The sequence below is a fragment of the Acipenser ruthenus genome, chromosome 3 (assembly GCF_902713425.1).
Source record: "Acipenser ruthenus chromosome 3, fAciRut3.2 maternal haplotype, whole genome shotgun sequence".
In the NCBI taxonomy this organism is placed as follows: domain Eukaryota; kingdom Metazoa; phylum Chordata; class Actinopteri; order Acipenseriformes; family Acipenseridae; genus Acipenser; species Acipenser ruthenus.
This window is the reverse complement of record NC_081191.1, coordinates 1,620,865-1,641,032: the sequence shown is the minus strand read 5'-3', so window position 1 is coordinate 1,641,032 and position 20,168 is coordinate 1,620,865. Positions and strand designations below refer to the sequence as shown.

The window sequence follows — 20,168 nt, the reverse complement described above, 5'->3', positions numbered from 1 at the left end:
GCAGTGCCATGTGTTCTGCTTCCTGCAGTGATGTTGCTCCTCTCTTCCAGGATGTGTGCACTGATTGCCCACCTGGTCCTTCCGGGATGCCAGGTCTCCCAGGGTTCAAAGGTGATAAAGGATTGACAGGTCCACCCGGAAAAGATGGGAATAATGGGAACCAGGTATGAATGACACATGCATGTTTGCTCTAACGACTTTCAATCGACACAATCAATGACTGATCAGGATTACACTGCTAGTGGAGAGTTTCATGTCATGCAATAAAGTATATTTTGTATTTTGTATAATAACTCTCTATTGCTGCAGTATTCCAACTGTCTGCCATTACCTTTATGTATTATTGTTTGTTTTATGTCAAGGCCTGTAACTGTGTATCAACACCAGGCCCCTCTAATCATAATTACATTGTTGTTTAAGCTGTGTTTCATATTCTTAGCATCTTTCAGTTTTTCTGTACTGCTTGGTCTGTTGGCTTTTATACCATGTCGGTGGCTATATATTTGCCATCCATTAAAACAAGTTATACTGTACAATTCAAGAGCCTCCATGCTTTTCCCTTATTGATCTGTGCTTTATTTCAAGCTTGTTCAATATACACAGGAAAGAAAAATGGAATGTTACTACACATTCTGTGCTCTTTACAGTTCTATAAAGCATGTGCCGTACTCACAACAAGCTAGTGTACAAACGCTTTCTTCTCAATGCTTTAACATATTTATTGTCTTCTAATTGCAGGGGCCATCTGGGCCTCCTGGTCCTATAGGCCCACCTGGGATGGACGGGATGAAGGTAAGTCTTTATATCTACAATACAATAGATACAAAGTTAGGTGTTGTGATCATGAACTTCACATACAAATTAAACAGGGAGCAGTGTCAGAGAGGTCATGCACGCTTCTGCAGTAGATCGTTTATAGGTTCATACAAGCCTATTAATGACACATACTGAGAGGGTTGTGACTTTGCAATCGCATATTGTTTTAACTATGGCAGTTAGTGAGGTAATGAGAACCATTTTGTGTGCCAGAGGACAGAAGAAAGCAAGAACTCAGGAAACAATAACAACATAAGGCATTGAAATAAGAAACCAGGATCTCTATACAGTATATCATACTAATGATAATTCTAATTTTATAATAACTTTCCATTGACGTGTATCACATCACTTCTAAATGCATCAGAACGTTAAAGTATAGGTGCAGGGACTGTAATTTACAAACAGTTGCAGTTGTATTCAATCCAGTTTAATGGCAGTTTTACTTCAGTATGAAATGGTCTAAGACCTCCAGAACCCAATTCATTCATCCCCTCCGGCATGTACGAGTTCCCAGTCCTACATCAACACATCTTCACTCCACCGCTCATTCAGTTATGACGGTTGTGTATCCATTCTAGTTGTACACTGTAATGTCTGCATGCTGGTTCAATGTAAGCAGCACACACGAGAGGATGGAAGAATTTTACAATGTGTTTCTCAACAGGGAAGCAGAGGAGACCGAGGGGCTGCAGGTGAAACTGGAGAAAAAGGCGAGAAGGTAAACAGAACACAATAATAACAAATATATTATTATTATTATTATTATTATTATTATTATTATTATTATTATTAAGTTGAGGAATGGTAGATGCACACACATGCCTGGACTGGGTTCCTGCTGAACACTCAGCTTTTGTACACATTGCTTTATTTGTTCCCAGAGCACCAATTGCTACTGCAGGATATAAACAGGTTACTGCAATCATGTACAGTAAAGTGAATAAGCCTTGCTATTCTGGATGTGTCCATGTAAATGCAAATGTATGCCATTTCATTTCACAAGGTGTATCGTTTAATTCCACAAGGCACTATGCTTGTTTACACAGCATTTTACACTAATACTGTACATTTATATATGTACAATCCATGTTAAGATTGGTAGTTTAGAGTTGGACATGTTCATCTACCAAGCAAATGTGTTTCAGTAGCTAAAGTTATGTGATATACTGTACACTTATATACAATATTTGTTGAGATCAATACAATAGTTGGAAGTTTTATACTTTTATCTACCAATAAAATTGTGTTTCAAAAGGTAAAGTCTTGTGATTTTTTTCTAAATCTAAGATGCTTTATTTTTGTTGTTGACGTTTTATTTTAATTATTTTTTAGGGAATCCCAGGAGCACCTGGCTATCCTGGAGCAGCCGGCTTAGCAGGGCAGCCTGTAAGTATTGACACAGGAAAAACAGTGCCTGTGCATTTATTTATTTACACAAAGTAAATCAAAGAAAACCTAACTCTTCCAGGAGCTCTAACTAAACTTTGCAAGTTTTAACTATCACTGGCAGCTAAGCTGTTTACCCGTCACCAAAACATGTTCTCTGTTCTCTGTTCTCTGTTCTCTGTTCTCTGTTCTCTGCTCTCTGCTCCCTGCTCCCTGCTCCCTGCTCCCTGCTCCCTGCTCCCTGCTCCCTGCTCCCTGCTCCCTGCTAGTCTCCCCCTAATGGAGCTTCAAGATCTCCTTTTATTTCCTGTGGCTGTTCCCTATTAACACCAATTATCCAGTTTGGGAACAGCCACATTCTCACATGTATTTTGCAGGGATAGGTGTTAACCCCATCCCTGCCAACCACCAGCAAAACACATAACACCAATACTTTATTTACAGGCAGGGCTCTGGTCTGCCACTATATAAGTGTATATAGAGAGTGAGAGAGAGAGAGAGAGAGTGGTATTTGTTTTCCGCCTATAACGAGAATACTACTGTTAATGTAATGGCATTATGGGGCAATTGGGAGCCATATATGAATCGGTAGTTGGGAGTCCTGGCCTGATTGGTTAAGACCTCATCATTGGAGAAAAAGTGGATTGAACTATTGCCCTGACATCTTTAAACCACCAGGTAATAATCTGAAGCTTTATTAATAACAATTGAATCACAAATATAATTCATTCATTCCACACTTAAAGTGTTGAATGAGTAAATGAACGTTCAGTTCATGTGGATCACGGCAATAATAGGACAAGAAATAAAGCAGTGTGAGATGGTTAAGATGCTGATATGGCGTTTGTTCACTAGATTGAAAAGGAATACATGAAACAAGGTACATAAGCTTTGTTTCTGTTTTTTTAGACATTTAGTGCAGACTTCAGTTCTGTTCCATTTTGTTATTCTGCTTTTGTTATTACAGTAAGTACTGCCCTGAGGCTCACAGCGTGCTGGCAAGTGACACAAACTCAATGAGCCATGCTGCCTCTTCTTGTTACAAGCATTTCTTATGTGCTTGCTTAACAGTACATACAATAAGAGTCGAGTATCAAATCTTATTTCAAGTGAGGCTGAAGGAGCTTTGTAGTTGATATTAGATACATTGCATGCATAGATTGACAGCACAGTTTAATACAGTGATGGCAGTAAGTACTGGAGCAAGTACAGATGAATGTACTTTTAACACTCACGTATCATATGTTGTTGAAGCTGACACCCTGGGATCCTTCAAGAAGCTGCTTGATGAGATCCTGGGATCAATAAGCTACTAACAACCAAACGAGCAAGATGGGCCGAATGGCCTCCTCTCATTTGTAAACTTTCTTATGTTCTTATGTTCTTATAACCCTGATAGTCTGAATTAACCTAAACTCAGAACCATTGAATTCTGAGATTTATTGTCTTTCTGTATCTCCAACGACCCCTGTCGAATGAGTCAATTCAAGATGTGTCCGTCTTAAGATGAGTATTTTAAAATAAAACAATGAAATGTGACTGTCACTTTTTTTCCTTTAGGGGTTAGATGGAATCCCAGGGGCTGTAGGTCCACCCGGAGCCCCAGGAGAGAAGGTAGGGCGAATAGATTTCTGTACATTTGTCTAGAAGATGTCAGGTATCATCTTTATACCTATTGTTTCAGATGGCTTGGATGCATCTGTCGCCTACCTTCTGAAAAGGTACAAGTGAAGGAGCTGTTTTCTCAATCTGTCCCCATGACAAACAATCCTGAGTGGGTCAGACGATAGCCTAGTGGTTGTCTTGTCCAGCAGTATCTCTGCTCTGCTGATGTAGATTGGTGTTGTTGTTCATTACGTACTCAGAGGTCAATAAGATCAAAGAAGCTGTTGAGTAGTTTGCATTAATGCTTTGCTAAACAATTAAAAAACAAACAATGGAATAACTAATGGTTCTGTTTGACAGGGTAAAGAGGGTTTACGAGGAACACAGGGTCCGCCAGGACTACCCGGGCTGATGGTAGGTAGAGAAAATCCATGCTTTGTAAGACTTCGGTTTAATTGAAACAGAGGTGCTCCTTTTTATGGAAAGGACCACTTGCAGTAAATTAAGTCACCCACCATGCGGTATACAGCCAATATGTATTAGCAGATTAATTGTGGTCTATCTTGATGTGTTAGTTTCATACCTGAACTATTAAGAGATGCCATTCACATTAGTTATTATACAATTGTTGGGGAGCTACTGTGCAAAGCAGATATTTAGAAGTAGTCACAGTAGCTTTTTTTGACAATGGAGTGACGTTGCATTCAGGCTGTATTTTTCATTGTAAATAACTATAAATATATACAAGCAACCAAAAGTTTTGTTTTATGTTGTTTTTTTTTTTAAGGGAATGACAGGAAAGAATGGAAAGGATGGGAAACCAGGGGAGACTGGGGAATCGGTAGGAATCTGCCTGATTAAATACAGTGTATCTCGGCTGTCTTGTTTTTACATTGTACTAACAGTTTGTTGGGGTTTGGCAGTAATGCAGTTACCAAGGTTTTTAGGGCGTAAGTCTTTATGTGACACTTGGTGTAAAATACTATGTTTACTATATAACAAAAACTGTGGTTGATAGCACATATATTTAAATTCAGATGACATGTTTGCGTTCCTTGGAAGGTAATCTTTTTTTTTTTTTTTTTTTTTTTATTGTTATTTCCAGGGTAAACAGGGTGAGCCAGGGCTACCAGGCAGAGACGGATTCAGAGGAGTTCCTGTAAGTGCCAGATTTAAATAGCTACTTAACAAAATGAAGAAGAAAAGTAATTGATAAACTAAAAAAACTCACTATTTTAATAATTACATATACAGTTGAACCCCCATTATCCGAACCCCCATTATCCAGGTCGCCCTATTAACTGAACCACCCAGGCGAGAGGGGAAGGTATAGCAATCAGCGGCCCTTTGCTCTGTGAGAAGGCTAATCAAGCTTTGGGAGGGCACTGCTAGACCGTTTTAAAAAACATCACAACATTCGACAGCTTACAATCACCGGGGAAAAGCTGTCTGCCGATTTGGGGGTTATTGCTGACCTATAAAAAAAATATTTAAAAAAACATATTATAGATGAGCACAACTTGTCACTGAAACAAGTTTATAATTGTGATGAGACAGGTTTGTACTGGAAGATGTTGTCGTCTAAGTCACTTGTTGCGGGAATGGAGAGGTCAGCACATGGCTACAAACACAGCAAAGAATGTTTGACTGTCTTGGCATGTGCCAGTGCCAGTGGCACACACAAGCTCCCTTTAACAGTCATTGGCAAAGCAAAGAATCCACGTGCGTTTAACCAAATGTTTTTTAATACGTTTATACCGAATGTAGGAGTCATCTAAATTAAAACAACATCCCAGCAAAAGCTATCTTACTGATGACAGATCGCTTACATCACAAGAAGGTATGATCTTTGGTTTATTTCTGCCTCAAATGTAACGTCCCTTGTGCAGCCTATGGACCAAGGAGTGCTGGAGAGTCTAAAATGACACTATAAATGACATCTTCTTAATTGCCTACTGATGTCAGATAAAGCATCTGAGAAGATCACGGACAAATCCATGGCCAGAAATTATCTATTAGACTTGGGAGAGTAAAGTTGCAGCTGCCACAACAGCATTGGCAGCTGAAGAAGAGGCATGTTCATTTGTTGATCTCCACAAGATCCCTGGCTGCACAGAAGTTGATGAAGATGATGCAAATTGGCTAAAAAATGAAACAATGCAGTGTACCCTGGACATCAGTTACTGATACAGACCCCAACAAGCTGCTGTTGATGAAGTGGCTACACAGCAGTCTGATACAGACCCCAACGAGCTGCTGTTGATGAAGTGGCTACACAGCAGTCTGATACAGACCCCAACAAGCTGCTGTTGATGAAGTGGCTATGCAGCAGTCTGATACAGACAACAACGAGCTGCTGTTGATGAAGTGGCTACGCAGCAGTCTGATACAGAACCCAACGAGCTGCTGTTGATGAAGTGCCTATGCAGCAGTCCAATACAGACCCCAATGAGCTGCTGTTGATGAAGTGCCTATGCAGCAGTCTGATACAGGACCCAATGAGCTGCTGTTGATGAAGTGGCTACGTGATCCTGCAATGGCAAAGAGAGCCTCTTATCTTAAACAACGAAAAGTGTCTGATTTTTTTCAGGCATTATAAACGTGCGTACTACTATACCATACTGTCATTTCATTGCTAGTTGAAACTTGCATTATTAAAATCTGGTCATTTTTCTAAAGCTAATATTTTGCTTATGCTGTAAATGCTTAGAAAATGGGTAAACGTTTTACTACTTGTCTGGTATTGCTCAGTCCTTTTTTAAAAAAAAAACATTACAATATTGAACATTCTTAAATAACCAAGGGAAAGTCGTTTGCTTTAAGAAACATTATTTAAAAGGTATTAGGTCATTAGGGGCTAACAGGGCTCAGCTCCACCTGTTATATATTTCTAACACGTAATTTACTGTCAGTTCCTTACCTTGGTTTATTGAATCCTATGTTTAACATCCACGCTGAGGCCCAGATTTATAAAAGGATTGCGCATGTTTTATGACCATAAAATGGGCGCTGAGGGTTCTGAATTCTTGGATGGCAATTATAAAACACACGCAATGGCATAAATACGCAATTAAGATGTGATTTGCCGGGTCAATGTCTCTATGCGCTTTAGCCCTTGATGCATATGTAATTCTGTATATGCATATGCAATTCTGGAGTTTCTGAATGAAACTGCTAAAATTGGGAGTGGATATTGCAATATTAAATATTCCATCTAATTTATTAAGGCTGCCGGTAATTGCGGTCTTCATATTTGCTTGATTATTTTAAGAAACCTGAAAAGCAGGCGTTTATTTGCCGCAGTCAGACAGTAGGTTGTATAAAAGGCAAGGTGATGTGGGAGACTTGTCTGCAGCAAGAAGGAGACATTGTTTATGTACAAATAAGAGAGCAGGTCTGGAATCGGTGTGGCAGGATAGGATGCGCTTTTACGGGGGGCGGGGCAACTTTAACTGATTGCTTTTATTAGAATGTTTACAGTGCAAACAGTGGAAAAAATAATAAATCATGTCGCAAGAGGTACCGGATCCGGGCAAATTAGGCGCTGGAACGAAAAAAGTCACATCTGAGAGGTGCCGGATCCTGTTCCGGCAGGATCCAGCTCAAATTAAGCACTGATTGTCAGTATGCACTTGGGCCGCAGAGATTTCATACAGTTCGCAAAGCTTGACGGTTCTCAGGTGGGGCTGATCTTCGGCAGCCCCTCGGCTTTGTTCGGGTTTCTATGTATTCCTATTGTCAGTATGCACTTGGGCCGTGGAGATTTCATACAGTTTGCGAAGCTTGATGGTTCTCAGGTGGGGCTGATCTTCGGCAGCCCCAGTTTATCTGACTAGTTACGGAAATTGCTGACATGCACTAGAGTCCGCCATAATAAAGAGCGAAGGAAAGAGAGATTTCAAACTTCATACATGGAAAGACCACAATGAATCACATTGACAATTTGCTCAAGAAATATTTTGTTTCTATGTCAATTGAAGAGAAGTTGGAGACTAAAATCAAGCAAAGTGACTTGAAACAAAACCAAAGCTTCTGTACTTCATGGACACGAAGGGCTGGCTTACTGTGAGTGAAGAGAAATGAACTTTGTTCTGTTTCCCATGCGTTTTATTTGGAGAGGATGCAGCATGGACTAAAAACGGAATCAAAGATTTAAAACACCTGTCAGAGAGGGCTAAGAAACACGAGTGCTGTGCTGTACACATGGGGAATTGTGTTAAACTAAAAATGATGGGAAGCGTTAATACAGCCACTCAGGTTGATGAAGGTTACCGTATTTCAATTCTTAGGCATAATGAGCTTGTGTTTAAGAACAGGCATGTTTTGTCTTGGATAACTGATTGCATCAAGTTTTGTGGAAGTCATGATTTACCACTTAGAGGTCTTCATTGAATTGGGGAGTATTTCTGGATTTAGTTGATCAGTTCTCTGTATTAGACAGTCAGTTCGCTGAACACCTTGCAAATGCAACGCTGTCTAAAAATACATCGAAAACCATTCAGAATGAACTGGATTGCATGCATATTTTTCACTTTGACATTATGGACTTTTTTTGTGTTGATCAGTGGCAAAAACTCCTAATTAAATCCATTTTGATTCCATGTTGTAACACAATAAAATGTGGAAAAGTCCAAGGGGGGTGAATACTTTTAAGAGCCACTGTAATTGATGCTTAGGTGTTATTGATTTGAAACATGTGTTTACCGGCTGATTGTACTAAGTGTTGTGTTCTTTTCCTGCAGGGTTTTAAGGGACACAGAGGGGAGCCGGGTCCCCCAGGTTCCAGAGTGAGTCCTTGTTATTTCTATTTCATTCACAGACATGTCAGCAGTACAGCTGGGTTTGGGAATCTGCACAGGACTAACCTTGAAGCAAATATTTACCAAGGCTATAATTGTTACACTGAAGTCCTGGCCGTACTCGTATATACAGATATGATATAAGTTAAAACTTCAAAGAAAGGTTGTGTTCTGTAATCAAGATTGGTCTTCTTCAAGGAAAACGGCCAGTAAATTGAAACAAAGAAATTCACAAGGTTCCGTTAAAAAAAAAAAAAAAACAGCAGCATAAACACATGCTTTTGTCTTTCTTTGCTCTGTAATTCTCTATAGTGCCTAGAAAAAAATGTTCACAGGTATTTTTTGCCTGTAGCTCTAATGGAATTCCATGATCAGCACTTGAAGCAACGCCTATTTTCTTTTGCTCCCATGTTTCCGATCAGGGGGAAGCAGGCATGATGGGAGCAGTAGGACGAGAAGGGCCTCCAGGGAAAGATGTGAGTGGAAGTCCTCTATTTTACACCAGCTTCTCTTCAGAGGGAACAAAAGACATGACACAGAACACACAGAATGCTAACCTGACCACAAAGCACGTTAATCCTTTTAACTTGATGCAGGACACAGCTCTTATCTATTGCACTGGTAAACAAGGAAAGGATTTATTTTCCAATAATTTAGCAACTTGATGCGCTCAGCATTTAATAATTAAACAGAAAATAAAAGGTTTGAACAGACAAAAACACGGGACACGGCACTACACGCCAAAATAAAAAGACAAACAAAACGACTAGACACTAACACACAGGTGAAACGGAGACGAACAAACACGGTGAGAATACACTTATTATATTTATAATTACGCTTTTACTCCTTCTCTCTCACCCATTCTCCACTCTCTGAACACCTAACCCTGACTGAATGAAATGTGCGTCTATATATACTGTTGTGCTGGGATTCAATTACTAATTAATTATTCACTTGAATCCCAGCACGTGAATTAATTCTGTGCAACCCCGTGCTCACATATTACATTTAACCAGCATGTGAAGTGATTTGTGCCCTCCTCGTGCCTAAATATAAATCTACACTTTTTAAATACACGTGAAACACAGACCCGTTTATATCCCGTGTACCAATGACTATACACCAACATTTAACACACGCAACATACAACACATAACTCATAAATGCACACAGGGGTGGGGCGCATTGCCACATATACCCCCCCTTGTGCGCAGCACACATGGCCTCAACGGCCACCTCCCCCCTTAAAAATCCAGCAGTCCAGGACAAAGTCTCGGGCTGGGAAGGGAGGCTTCAGTGGGCCCATGGCTGGCCATGCTGTCATCACCCCTGCCAGTAGTGGCACGGCTGACAGCCTGTTGGTCCACTCCTGCAGCGAAACTGCTGCTGGGGAAAGTGGTCTCCTGACCTCTCCCCCTGTCTTTGTAGCCGGTAGCTCCCTTTGGTGGGGCTCCGACCACAGTACTGCCGGCAGCGAAGAAGCTGCAGTGGGAGCAGGTCTCCGGACCTCCCCCACGATCTCCGGCAGCGAAACTGCTGCAGTGGGAGCAGGTCTCCAGACCTCCCCCACGATCTCCGGCAGCGAAACTGCTGCAGTGGGAGCAGGTCTCCTGACCTCCCCCACGATCTCCGGCAGCGAAACTGCTGCTGGGGTTGGTGGTCTCCAGACCTCCTCCCCCTTCTTCGTGGCCGACAGCTCCCCTTTCTGGGGCTCCGGCCACCGTACTCCCCGTGGTGGAGGTACGGGAAGCAGAGACAGCTCCTGCTGTTCTGCTTCTGGCAGTGGCGGAGGCAGCTCCTGCTCCTCTGCTCCTGGAAGTGGCAGAGGCAGCTCCTGCTCCTCTGCTCCTGGCGGTGGTGGTGGCGAAGGCAGAGGCAGCTCCTGCTGCTCTGCTCCTTTCGGTGTAGGTGGCGGAGGCAGAGGCAGCTCCGGCTGCTCTGCTCCTGCCGGTGAAGGTGGGAGCAGCGTCTAGTCTCCTGGCGACTGAGGTGGGAGCAGCGTGTAGTCTCCTGGCGACTGAGGTGGGAGCAGCGTGTAGTCTCCCCCTTTTTCAGGGGACTGGTGCTGCTCTGCCTCTCTTGCAGCGGACTGGTGCGGCTCTGCCTCTCTTGCAGGGGACTGGTGCGGCTCTGCCTCTGAAGGGGAAACCAGCAGGCATTCTTCCTCTGCTGGTTGTGCTGGGGAAACCAGCAGGCATTCTTCCTCTGCTGGTTGTGCTGGGGAAACCAACAGGCATTCTTCCTCTGCTGGTTGTGCTGGGGAAACCAGCAGGCATTCTTCCCCTGCTGGTTGTGCTGGGGAAACCAACAGGCATTCTTCCCCTGCTGGTTGTGCTGGGGAAACCAACAGGCATTCTTCCTCTGCTGGTTGTGCTGGGGAAACCAGCAGGCATTCTTCCTCTGCTGGTTGTGCTGGGGAAACCAGCAGGCATTCTTCCTCTGCTGGTGAAGGTGGGAACAGCTGCCTCTCAGGCTTCGGATTCCCGCGGTCGCCCCGTCTGGGCGCTGGACGCTCGCAGTCCCCCCGTCTGGGCGCTGGACGCTCGCAGTCCCCCCGTCTGGGCGCTAGTTCCTCCTCTTCATACTGGGTGGGGCATATGGCTAACGTGTGCCCATAAGCCCCACAGCCAGGGCATAACTCTGCTGCGAGGTTCTTTAAAAAAACCTCCCAGCCATCATCCCCGACCTCCTCCCTTTTGGGCTGTGGACGCCCCGACTCCTCCCTTTTGGGCTGTGGACACTCGGGTTCCCCCCACTCAGGCGTAGGACGTTCGGGCTCCTCCCACTCGGGCTGTGGACGCTCGGGCTCCTCCCACTCGGGCTGTGGACGCTCGGGCTCCTCCCACTCGGGCTGTGGACGCTCGGGCTCCTCCCACTCGGGCTGTGGACGCTCGGGCTCCTCCCATTCGGGCTGTGGACGCTCAGGCTCCTCCCACTCGGGCTGTGGACGCTCAGGCTCCTCCCACTCGGGCTGTAGACGCTCAGGCTCCTCCCACTCGGGCTGTGGACACTCAGGCTCCTCCCACTCAGGCTGTGGACGCTCAGGCTCCTCCCACTCAGGCTGTGGACGCTCAGGCTCCTCCCACTCAGGCTGTGGACGCTCAGGCTCCTCCCACTCAGGTACTGGAGAGGGCAGCGACTGCTCCTCTCCCTCTTGCTCACTGGAAGGCATCCCTCCCATGTCTGCAGCTAGGTAACCCAGCACCACCATGGTGAGGTCACGAACGGATGCCGGGTTGTGCTGTTGCTCCCAGTCCTCCCATCGTTTCCCATCTCGCATCTGCAGCGCGTGAATAACCCAGGGGAGGTCACTGGCGAAGTTCCCCTCGGGGTGCACCAGCCAGTCCCATATTTCCCGGGACGGTGGGGAACCCGGTGGCAGTGGGGGTAGAGGGGTGGCTACTGCCCCGTTGTGGCTGTCCTCCTCCCAGCTCGGCATGCAGGATGAGGGCTGCAGCTGTTGTTGTTGCTGCTGCTGCTTCTTCCTGCAGCTCTTTCTTCCCATCCTCGCTTTACTATTTTATTTTTTATTTTTTTCACAAAACCCCCTCTCCTGGTCTGACGCTTGGAGGCGCTATTATCCCACGATGACACCACGTGTCACAAAGACAGCCGGAGTGGGTGGCGTCAGACCAGAATCAGGAAGTAACACACAGAGATTTGGGGTTTTGGTAAAGCTGAGCGCGTGATTGCGCTCAGCATTTAATAATTAAACAGAAAATAAAAGGTTTGAACAGACAAAAACACGGGACACGGCACTACACGCCAAAATAAAAAGACAAACAAAACGACTAGACACTAACACACAGGTGAAACGGAGACGAACAAACACGGTGAGAATACACTTATTATATTTATAATTACGCTTTTACTCCTTCTCTCTCACCCGTTCTCCACTCTCTGAACACCTAACCCTGACTGAATGAAATGTGCGTCTATATATACTGTTGTGCTGGGATTCAATTACTAATTAATTATTCACTTGAATCCCAGCACGTGAATTAATTCTGTGCAACCCCGTGCTCACATATTACATTTAACCAGCACGTGAAGTGATTTGTGCCCTCCTCGTGCCTAAATATAAATCTACACTTTTTAAATACACGTGAAACACAGACCCGTTTATATCCCATGTACCAATGACTATACACCAACATTTAACACACGCAACATACAACACATAACTCATAAATGCACACAGGGGCGGGGCGCATTGCCACAGCAACTCAGTCAGTCAGTCTCATAATTATGGTATATGACAACTCATAGCATGCTGAATATGATTATTATATATTTTTTTAATTATGCAAATTCTGTTTTTTAGGGTGACCCTGGTCCACCAGGTCCACATGGTCTCCAAGGGCCAAGAGGGGAGCAGGTGAGAGACCTCAGGTTCACTGAATTTCAACCTGCTTTAGGCTGGGTCAGCTTTATTTCTTGTTTTGACTTTCATTAGAATTCCGGTATTCTGGGACGAAAATCGTTTGAGTACCAAGGAGCCTAATAAAAATGTATATAATGCACAACTGAGCTGGTTAAATCACAGAGCAAGTCAAAGCTGTCACATACAATAGCAAAAGATTAAACCACACTGATGCGTATTACCTTATATTGCACATCAATATCATACCACACAGCAGGTGACATTCTGCAGTGCTCAGCATGTCAGTGTTCTACCACATACTATAACAAGGTCATGTTACAGTGTGATAATGTTATAACACACAGTAGGTGGTGATACAGTGAAGCAGTAGCTAAGTCACTCCACACACTATAACGCCACACCAGGTCATGTTACAGTGTGCTAATGTTATAGCACACAGGAGATGGTGATACAGTGAAGCAGTAGCTTAGTCACTCCACACATTGACAATGACCATGTGTCTCTGCAGGGTAGAGCTGGACCTCCTGGTGCTCAAGGAAAAGCAGGCATTGCAGGTGCTCTGGTAAGGAACAGACTGGAAATGTCTGCATTTTCTTTTTTGCATTACTTTATTCAGGTCTATTTTAAAAAATGTGTATTTGGATTTAAAGTCATTTCCTTTTGCATTGTTAATCAAACCCCATTTGAGTGAAGAGTATCATATGTTGCTGAAGCCCCTCCCCTGTTGAAGTTTTGAAGGTATTTTGTTTTTTTGTTTTTGTTTTGTTAACAAGGTTTGACAAAAGAGAACAATTGAGATAGACTACTGTTTGTCTTGCTTTTCCTCCAAGCAAGACTTTCACTTGTTCCTACTTTACTTATATTCAGCAGTTCTATCCGCTATCTAAAACCACTGTTATTACCAATACTGTATATGAGCATTTATTATTATTATTATTATTATTATTATTATTATTATTATTATTATTATTATTATTATAATTATTATTATTATTATTATTATTATTATTATTATTTTTTTAGGGTCCTAAGGGAGACAAAGGAGATTCGGGGATCCCAGGATTACCAGGCTTTTCAGGACCAAAAGGACCCCCGGTGAGTATATTTTATTTATATGAAGATATTTAGATTTGTATGGAGTTTTAAAATAATAAAATCAATGCAATTATCCTTTTTTTGCAATCTATGGAGCACACTCATGAAGGAACATGAATGCCAGTAGCCCCACAGCTTGCTTTTCTCTCTATACTTGTACTATAAACTTACAATGGTCAGTAGGACAAACTGTTGTGCAGGTTTAGTTGTGATCAATGTATTCAGTAGACATTCATTTAACAAATACAATTCTCACTTCCAGGACTTTTCGATATGGTACCTGTATAGTTATACAGATCATAATAATTCTGTTTATTTCTATTAATTATCCAGGGACCACCTGGAGAGTTTGGGCCTCAAGGAAAAGATGTAAGTCATGAGTATTTCATTATTTAAATCAATGTAATGGGGTGCATCCTTGTGTACGTCAATCTAATGTCACATGTTTTACGTATACTGTATATAGAATGAAACATTTGCTATGTTACCCATATTGGTCCAGAGATGTAAAAGAAAGAACGAAGCGTAGTTGATTCCTTTTGTTGGATCAACATACAAATTGAAAATATAATAGCTTTTAAGACAACATACTCTAAGTCCTTTCAACAGAATCTGGAAATGTATGGGGAACCAGTTGGACCACCTGTATGTCACACTTGCATATTTACATGTACAGTAAAGTAGACACTTTGGATGAAGTTCTTGGGGGTCCAGTTGTGCGTGATACTGAACATACAGGGGGCGTTTCTTACTAACTTTCTAGTTTATTTTGCTCATGCTTACTCTTGCATCTAATTACTGTACAACTGTATTCTTTTGTAGGGGCTGCCAGGCAAACAAGGAGAGCATGGATCCAAAGGAGAAAGGGTACGTTGAAGTAAAAAACAAAGAAACCAGGCCCATTGATGTCAGGATAGCCTCCTGACTTGAGACCTGCAGTTCAAAAAAGGATGCCCAATGTATAATGGACTTAATTCATCAGCTAACAGGCTCAATATTATAAAACATAACCGTTTGGTTAGCGAGTATATCAACAGCTTCAGCCACTGAGCTTTCACAGCAGTAAAACTATGACACTCTCCTACAAATGAGCTTTGCAACAAAAAACAACAATTCATGCAAAGCTGAGGAGCTCAACTGAGTGCAGGTAGAAAGGCAGTCATCTTAAACTAGACTGTTTAGTTTTACTTCATCTAAATAGTGCTTCAGAAGTATTAATCACAATGTTTTGCTGGCCGTACACCTCTGCCCATCAGTTTAAATATACCCTTGTTTTTCTATGTTAGTCAGTATTCTGATGTCTAACAGCTTGCTGGTTTTGTTGTATTGTGCAGGGGGATTCTGGTGTGAAAGGAGACAAAGGGCCGCACGGAGATAAAGGGCTAGACGGAGCTCCTGGAATGAAGGGTCACAAAGGACACACAGGGATGATGGGAATGACGGGGCCTGCTGGAGAACATGGCCCCCCTGGGCTTCCAGGTACTCCTGGTCAGCCTGGCTTCCCTGGGCCTCGGGTGAGTAAAGCAGCTTCTCTTGAGCAGCTAGTGTTCTACAGCCACGGTCAGATAAGGACGTGACAGGAAATCATTTTTAAAAAGCAGCAGACCAGGAACAAGTCACTTCTGGGGACCTTGCATTACTGTTACAGGCTACAGTATTTGTTCTACTATTTTTATTGTATTATTATTATTGTAAATTCTTGGAGAAATTGCTTATTAAACTGCCTGTTATCAGAGGGGGTCTCAAGCTTTTGAATGTGACACTGTCTGACTCATGAGATATAATGAAGCAACGAAAAACAAAGTTACTTATAAACCCTCCGTTCCTAAGGCTTGATAAGAACTTTGTGACTTGAAAAGAATACCACTTCAGCACCTCTATATGTATGTCCTAGAAACCTAACTTCAGGAACATTGCAATTTCAATGAATAATGTACAATGACTTACATGACTTACTATGTAACCACAATGACTTACATTGTGGTTACATAGTAGTTACTGTTGTATTGCACACATGTGTAATTTGAAAATAACTATGTAGTTAGACATATGACATTTGTTATGACAGTAGTACATTCCATTATGTAGTTACAGTGCTATTACTGCATTGTAACAAAGTATTATCATTTTAGTAGATGGTAAGATAGGTCTACCCTGACAGCTTTCCTGTGTTGTATACCTTTACATTTTTTTATGTTGTGCTGTATGCTGACTATAGGGGGAATCCGTAGCGATGGAAGAACTGCGCAGACTTATTCAGGAGGAGCTTGCAAAGCAGCTGGATGGTAAGTAACTGTTCATAATAGGACAGAGGTGCAGCATTGCTGGAGAGGTTAAATATACAATGCTTGTAATGTACTGTATATAAGGCGCTAGTTAGTCCTCACCTAGTTCACCATATCATAGGAACAACACAATTCCCTTTACAAGAATACCATCCAATTTTCACTTGTCACTGGGGGCAAAAAGAGACTTTTCAGAGACCCACTGTAGTCAGCACTTAGCCAAATTATGAAGCAGATTGATAAAGATTACTGAAACTATAGGATGAAACAAGCTTAAGTATAAGGAGAAGACTAAAAATAAAGTTTAAAATGGAGGTTCACCTCAGAAATGGATTTATTTTTGCTCTCCAGCTAAAGTGGCCTACCTCATGGCTCAGATGCAGCCAGAACATGTGAAATCTTCTCCGGGCCGGCCCGGTCCTCCTGGGCCTGAAGGCAAAGAGGGGCGTCCAGGAAGACCAGGTCCCCCAGGAGAGCCTGGAAGCCCGGGGCTGAACGGGGGAGAGGGTCCCCAAGGACCAATGGGTCCAAAGGGTAAGTCTATACCTCACTCTATATTTACAGGGTAACTGTACATGCAATTCCACTGCAGTAGGGTAGCACATGCACAAAGCTTTCCAATGTGATCCGGATATTCACGGTAGATTACATCAGGCATCTTTTTTTCTATGTTGATATAGGAAGTGCATCAGAAAATTCTTTATTAGAAAATACAGTAATGAAAGGACACTTGACATTCAATACAACTCATTTATTTAGCATGTCATGCTTTTACACATTTCTCTACATTTGCAGGCGAAAGAGGAGCTAAGGGTGAGAGGGGAGAACCTGGAATTGGACAAAGAGGAGAAATCGGTCCCACTGGGGCTGCGGGTATGTCCTCACGGTTTACAGTGTAATACTTTCATTAGTTTTGTCTTTTTTTATTGTTCTCAGACGAGTTTGCAAACACACTTGTGCTCCATCCATGTCACTATAAACGAGTCCAAGTGAAGGGCACAATTCAGCTCGCTCCTAGTTATGATTGAATTGCCCCAGGAGAGAAGCGTGACTCTTTCATTTCCTTCTCTCAATAGGTATCCCAGGCACCCCTGGCTATGGAAAGGATGGAATGCCTGGAACAGCGGGGGTCCAGGGAGAGCCAGGAAACCCTGGCTCTCCCGGCCCAGTTGGACCTCCAGGGCCCACTGGACAGTGTGACCCCTCTCAGTGTGCTTACTATGCAAGTCTGGCAGCCAGGCCTCCCAATGTCAAGGGACGTTAAACCAGTAAACCACATACATAAACTGCAAAGGATATTGTAATTTATGAACTAGGACTTTTAACAAACAAACTGTTTTCAATACCCAATTTGGTATTTACTAGCAACAGTTGCTGCTGGTCAGAATTGTTTTTTGTTCTGTGCGATATTTGGGATGTATGTCTTTCTTGTCTGGGAATTGTTATTAATATAATGTAACAATGATACTGGTGCTGTTGTGTTCAAAGGGTGAGCAGTGGCTAGAGAAAATGTCCATCGTTGTTGCTGTTGCATTCTTTGCTTGTGTCATGACTTTAACTAACATAATCGTCTCTTAGCCTCCTAGTGTTTTGCTATCTTTGGCAAATACCACTGTTTTCAATTTTATTAAGAGGTCTGAGAATTGGTCTAAAACTGTGCATGTGTGCCATAAGTTTAAGTTCAGGTATTTGGACTCTGTGGGGATGGAGTATTTGACCTTGGGTAATGAAATAATTTGTCTAGCAGACCTTGACTTAGACTAAAGTAATACATCTTATAATAGCTGCAATGGCTGCTCTGGTTGTGAGCTCAGCGTGCCAACAACAAAAAAAGATCAATTTCTTCTTTATATTCATATATAACACAGACATATACAAATGTTTTGCCAATCTTTGTAAAATAAGAAGGAAATGCCCAATAACCAATAGAAAATATTGACTGTGGTGTTGTGCTAATGGAGAATATTGTAAAATGCAAACTCTAAAGCTTTCTTGACCAATTGAAAATGCTCCACCTGAAACCGGTAAGTGGTTTTGTGACACAAAGTAATTCATCTCAGAAATTAGATCACCGTTTTTTCTTACACGCTATTATCAGCTTTTTTATTATAAGTTGGCACATCTAGCATGACACAGTCATACTATTACTGCCTTCACAAAGTCTACTAGTGAAACTAGAGGGTGTTCTTCACAGCTGCTTTACTGCTCAGGGTTTCAGTTGCCCTGTGCCTGTTCAGCTGATAATATGTGGCTTCTGAACCCTGGGATTTGTGCTGATATGACTGCCTTTGTGCCAATGGTTCACGATAAACGTGAAGTTGTTGTCCCTTATGTAGTCCCTGGTGGATTGTTGCTTTATTCTCAAAACCCAGACAGACAGCATACCTGTCAGTATTCATGTTAGAGTAGACCATAGATACAGTTCACTCAGGAAAACATGCGATAGAAAGAACAATATTTATTAATGCTTAGACAAGACAATACTACGTTATACATATTTTCATTATAGATTTGGCCTTTGACCTAGCCCTTTGAAGTACCCCTGTCCATAATTTAGTTTGCTGATAGTGGAGAGTCTGGCTGCAGGGAAGCCATGGGCAGGGGGGCAGGATAGCTGCCCTCCCCCTTAGAGGAAGCCAGAAAACAGGTGGAGGCTAGGGAGGAGGAGGTGAAGTCAGACACACAACAGGGGAGAATGGATTGAGGTAAGATATAAAGCCCTTTCTAGCTGATTATTGAACATGTTGTTTATCAAATGACGAATGAGATACCAACCATTTGACCTATGAATGTTTTGGTAATGGCTCCTAATATGCTTGATGATTATGATTTTATCTGCCTTAACCACTGCTTTGCTGAATTGTCCTGAAAAAAGTATTAGACCACCACGCAGCCATTACATGTTTAGTATTTTGTGGGGTCACCACAAGCGTGGATGACATTGGAAAGCCATAATAGGCCCTCTACGTGACTGTAAAATGTCTGGATTCTTCATATTTTGTTTGACTTGAAAATGTGTTTTTTTTTTCTTTTGGGTTGTCAGCTGTTGCTCAGTTTTTTTGTTTTGTTTTGTTTTCCCATACCTTCTACCATGAGTAATTTGGAAATCAACAAACTTTACATGATATATCGGGACTAGTCCCAGAATGTTTCCAAGACTGAATACCTGGTGTGAGGAAAGAACTGTGTTTTCTCTCCGCATCCCTTCAGTACTTGTTTATACCTATTTGTGGGAATGTCTAACTCCGCCTCTGCTCTTACTAGCACATACTGCAGAGGGCATTGTTTGATCTCACCTCAGTAAAAAGCTTTGTTTCTAAATGCTAATACGTAATAGTGCCTGGTGTTGCCTGTTAAATGAGCAACAGGAGGAAAGTTGCTTAATGGGTTACTTTGGTCCTCTGGTTATTTACGCAATCTTCATATATATAAAAAAAATTATATTGACTACAGCCAGGGCATATGCAGTAAATGTCAAGAATGTGTTAGTCTATGATCCTAATATAAAAGAAATTGAAGTCTTGTTGTGGAAAGAATACATTTTTTCCTGTATGAATTTTTAAGAACATTGCTTGTCCTAAATATTACATGAAGAATACGTATTCAACTCCCAAAGAAAAGACTCACCCACTTGAGTTTATTTTAATACATTGCAGCCCATGCCTTTTCAATGCAATATGGGATACAGAAAAGCACTTTTATCACAACACTATTTATCAAACAATGAAGATTCTGTTTGTTTTGTTTTTTGGCAAATTGTAATAATGAGAATTATATATATATATATATATA

The 20,168-nt window shown here is 42.3% G+C and overlaps 1 protein-coding gene across 2 annotated transcripts in view; it reads left to right on the top strand.

Annotated features, from left to right (window-relative positions):
- Positions 1-18,312, top strand: part of LOC117435680 (collagen alpha-1(XXII) chain-like) — a 128,971-nt gene extending 110,659 nt beyond the window's left edge. For both annotated transcript variants that reach the window (XM_059010208.1, XM_034059034.3), the window contains exons 46-65: positions 51-164; positions 739-792; positions 1,484-1,537; positions 2,152-2,205; positions 3,766-3,819; positions 4,171-4,224; positions 4,598-4,651; positions 4,916-4,969; positions 8,553-8,597; positions 9,032-9,085; positions 12,937-12,990; positions 13,505-13,558; positions 14,020-14,091; positions 14,425-14,460; positions 14,914-14,958; positions 15,426-15,605; positions 16,310-16,376; positions 16,728-16,910; positions 17,172-17,249; positions 17,453-18,312. In XM_059010208.1, coding sequence (XP_058866191.1) covers positions 51-164; positions 739-792; positions 1,484-1,537; positions 2,152-2,205; positions 3,766-3,819; positions 4,171-4,224; positions 4,598-4,651; positions 4,916-4,969; positions 8,553-8,597; positions 9,032-9,085; positions 12,937-12,990; positions 13,505-13,558; positions 14,020-14,091; positions 14,425-14,460; positions 14,914-14,958; positions 15,426-15,605; positions 16,310-16,376; positions 16,728-16,910; positions 17,172-17,249; positions 17,453-17,640 — 1,548 coding nt within the window. In that variant the 3' untranslated portion in view covers positions 17,641-18,312. The remainder of the gene's footprint in view (positions 1-50; positions 165-738; positions 793-1,483; positions 1,538-2,151; positions 2,206-3,765; positions 3,820-4,170; positions 4,225-4,597; positions 4,652-4,915; positions 4,970-8,552; positions 8,598-9,031; positions 9,086-12,936; positions 12,991-13,504; positions 13,559-14,019; positions 14,092-14,424; positions 14,461-14,913; positions 14,959-15,425; positions 15,606-16,309; positions 16,377-16,727; positions 16,911-17,171; positions 17,250-17,452) is intronic.
- The last annotated feature ends 1,856 nt before the right edge of the window (positions 18,313-20,168 follow it).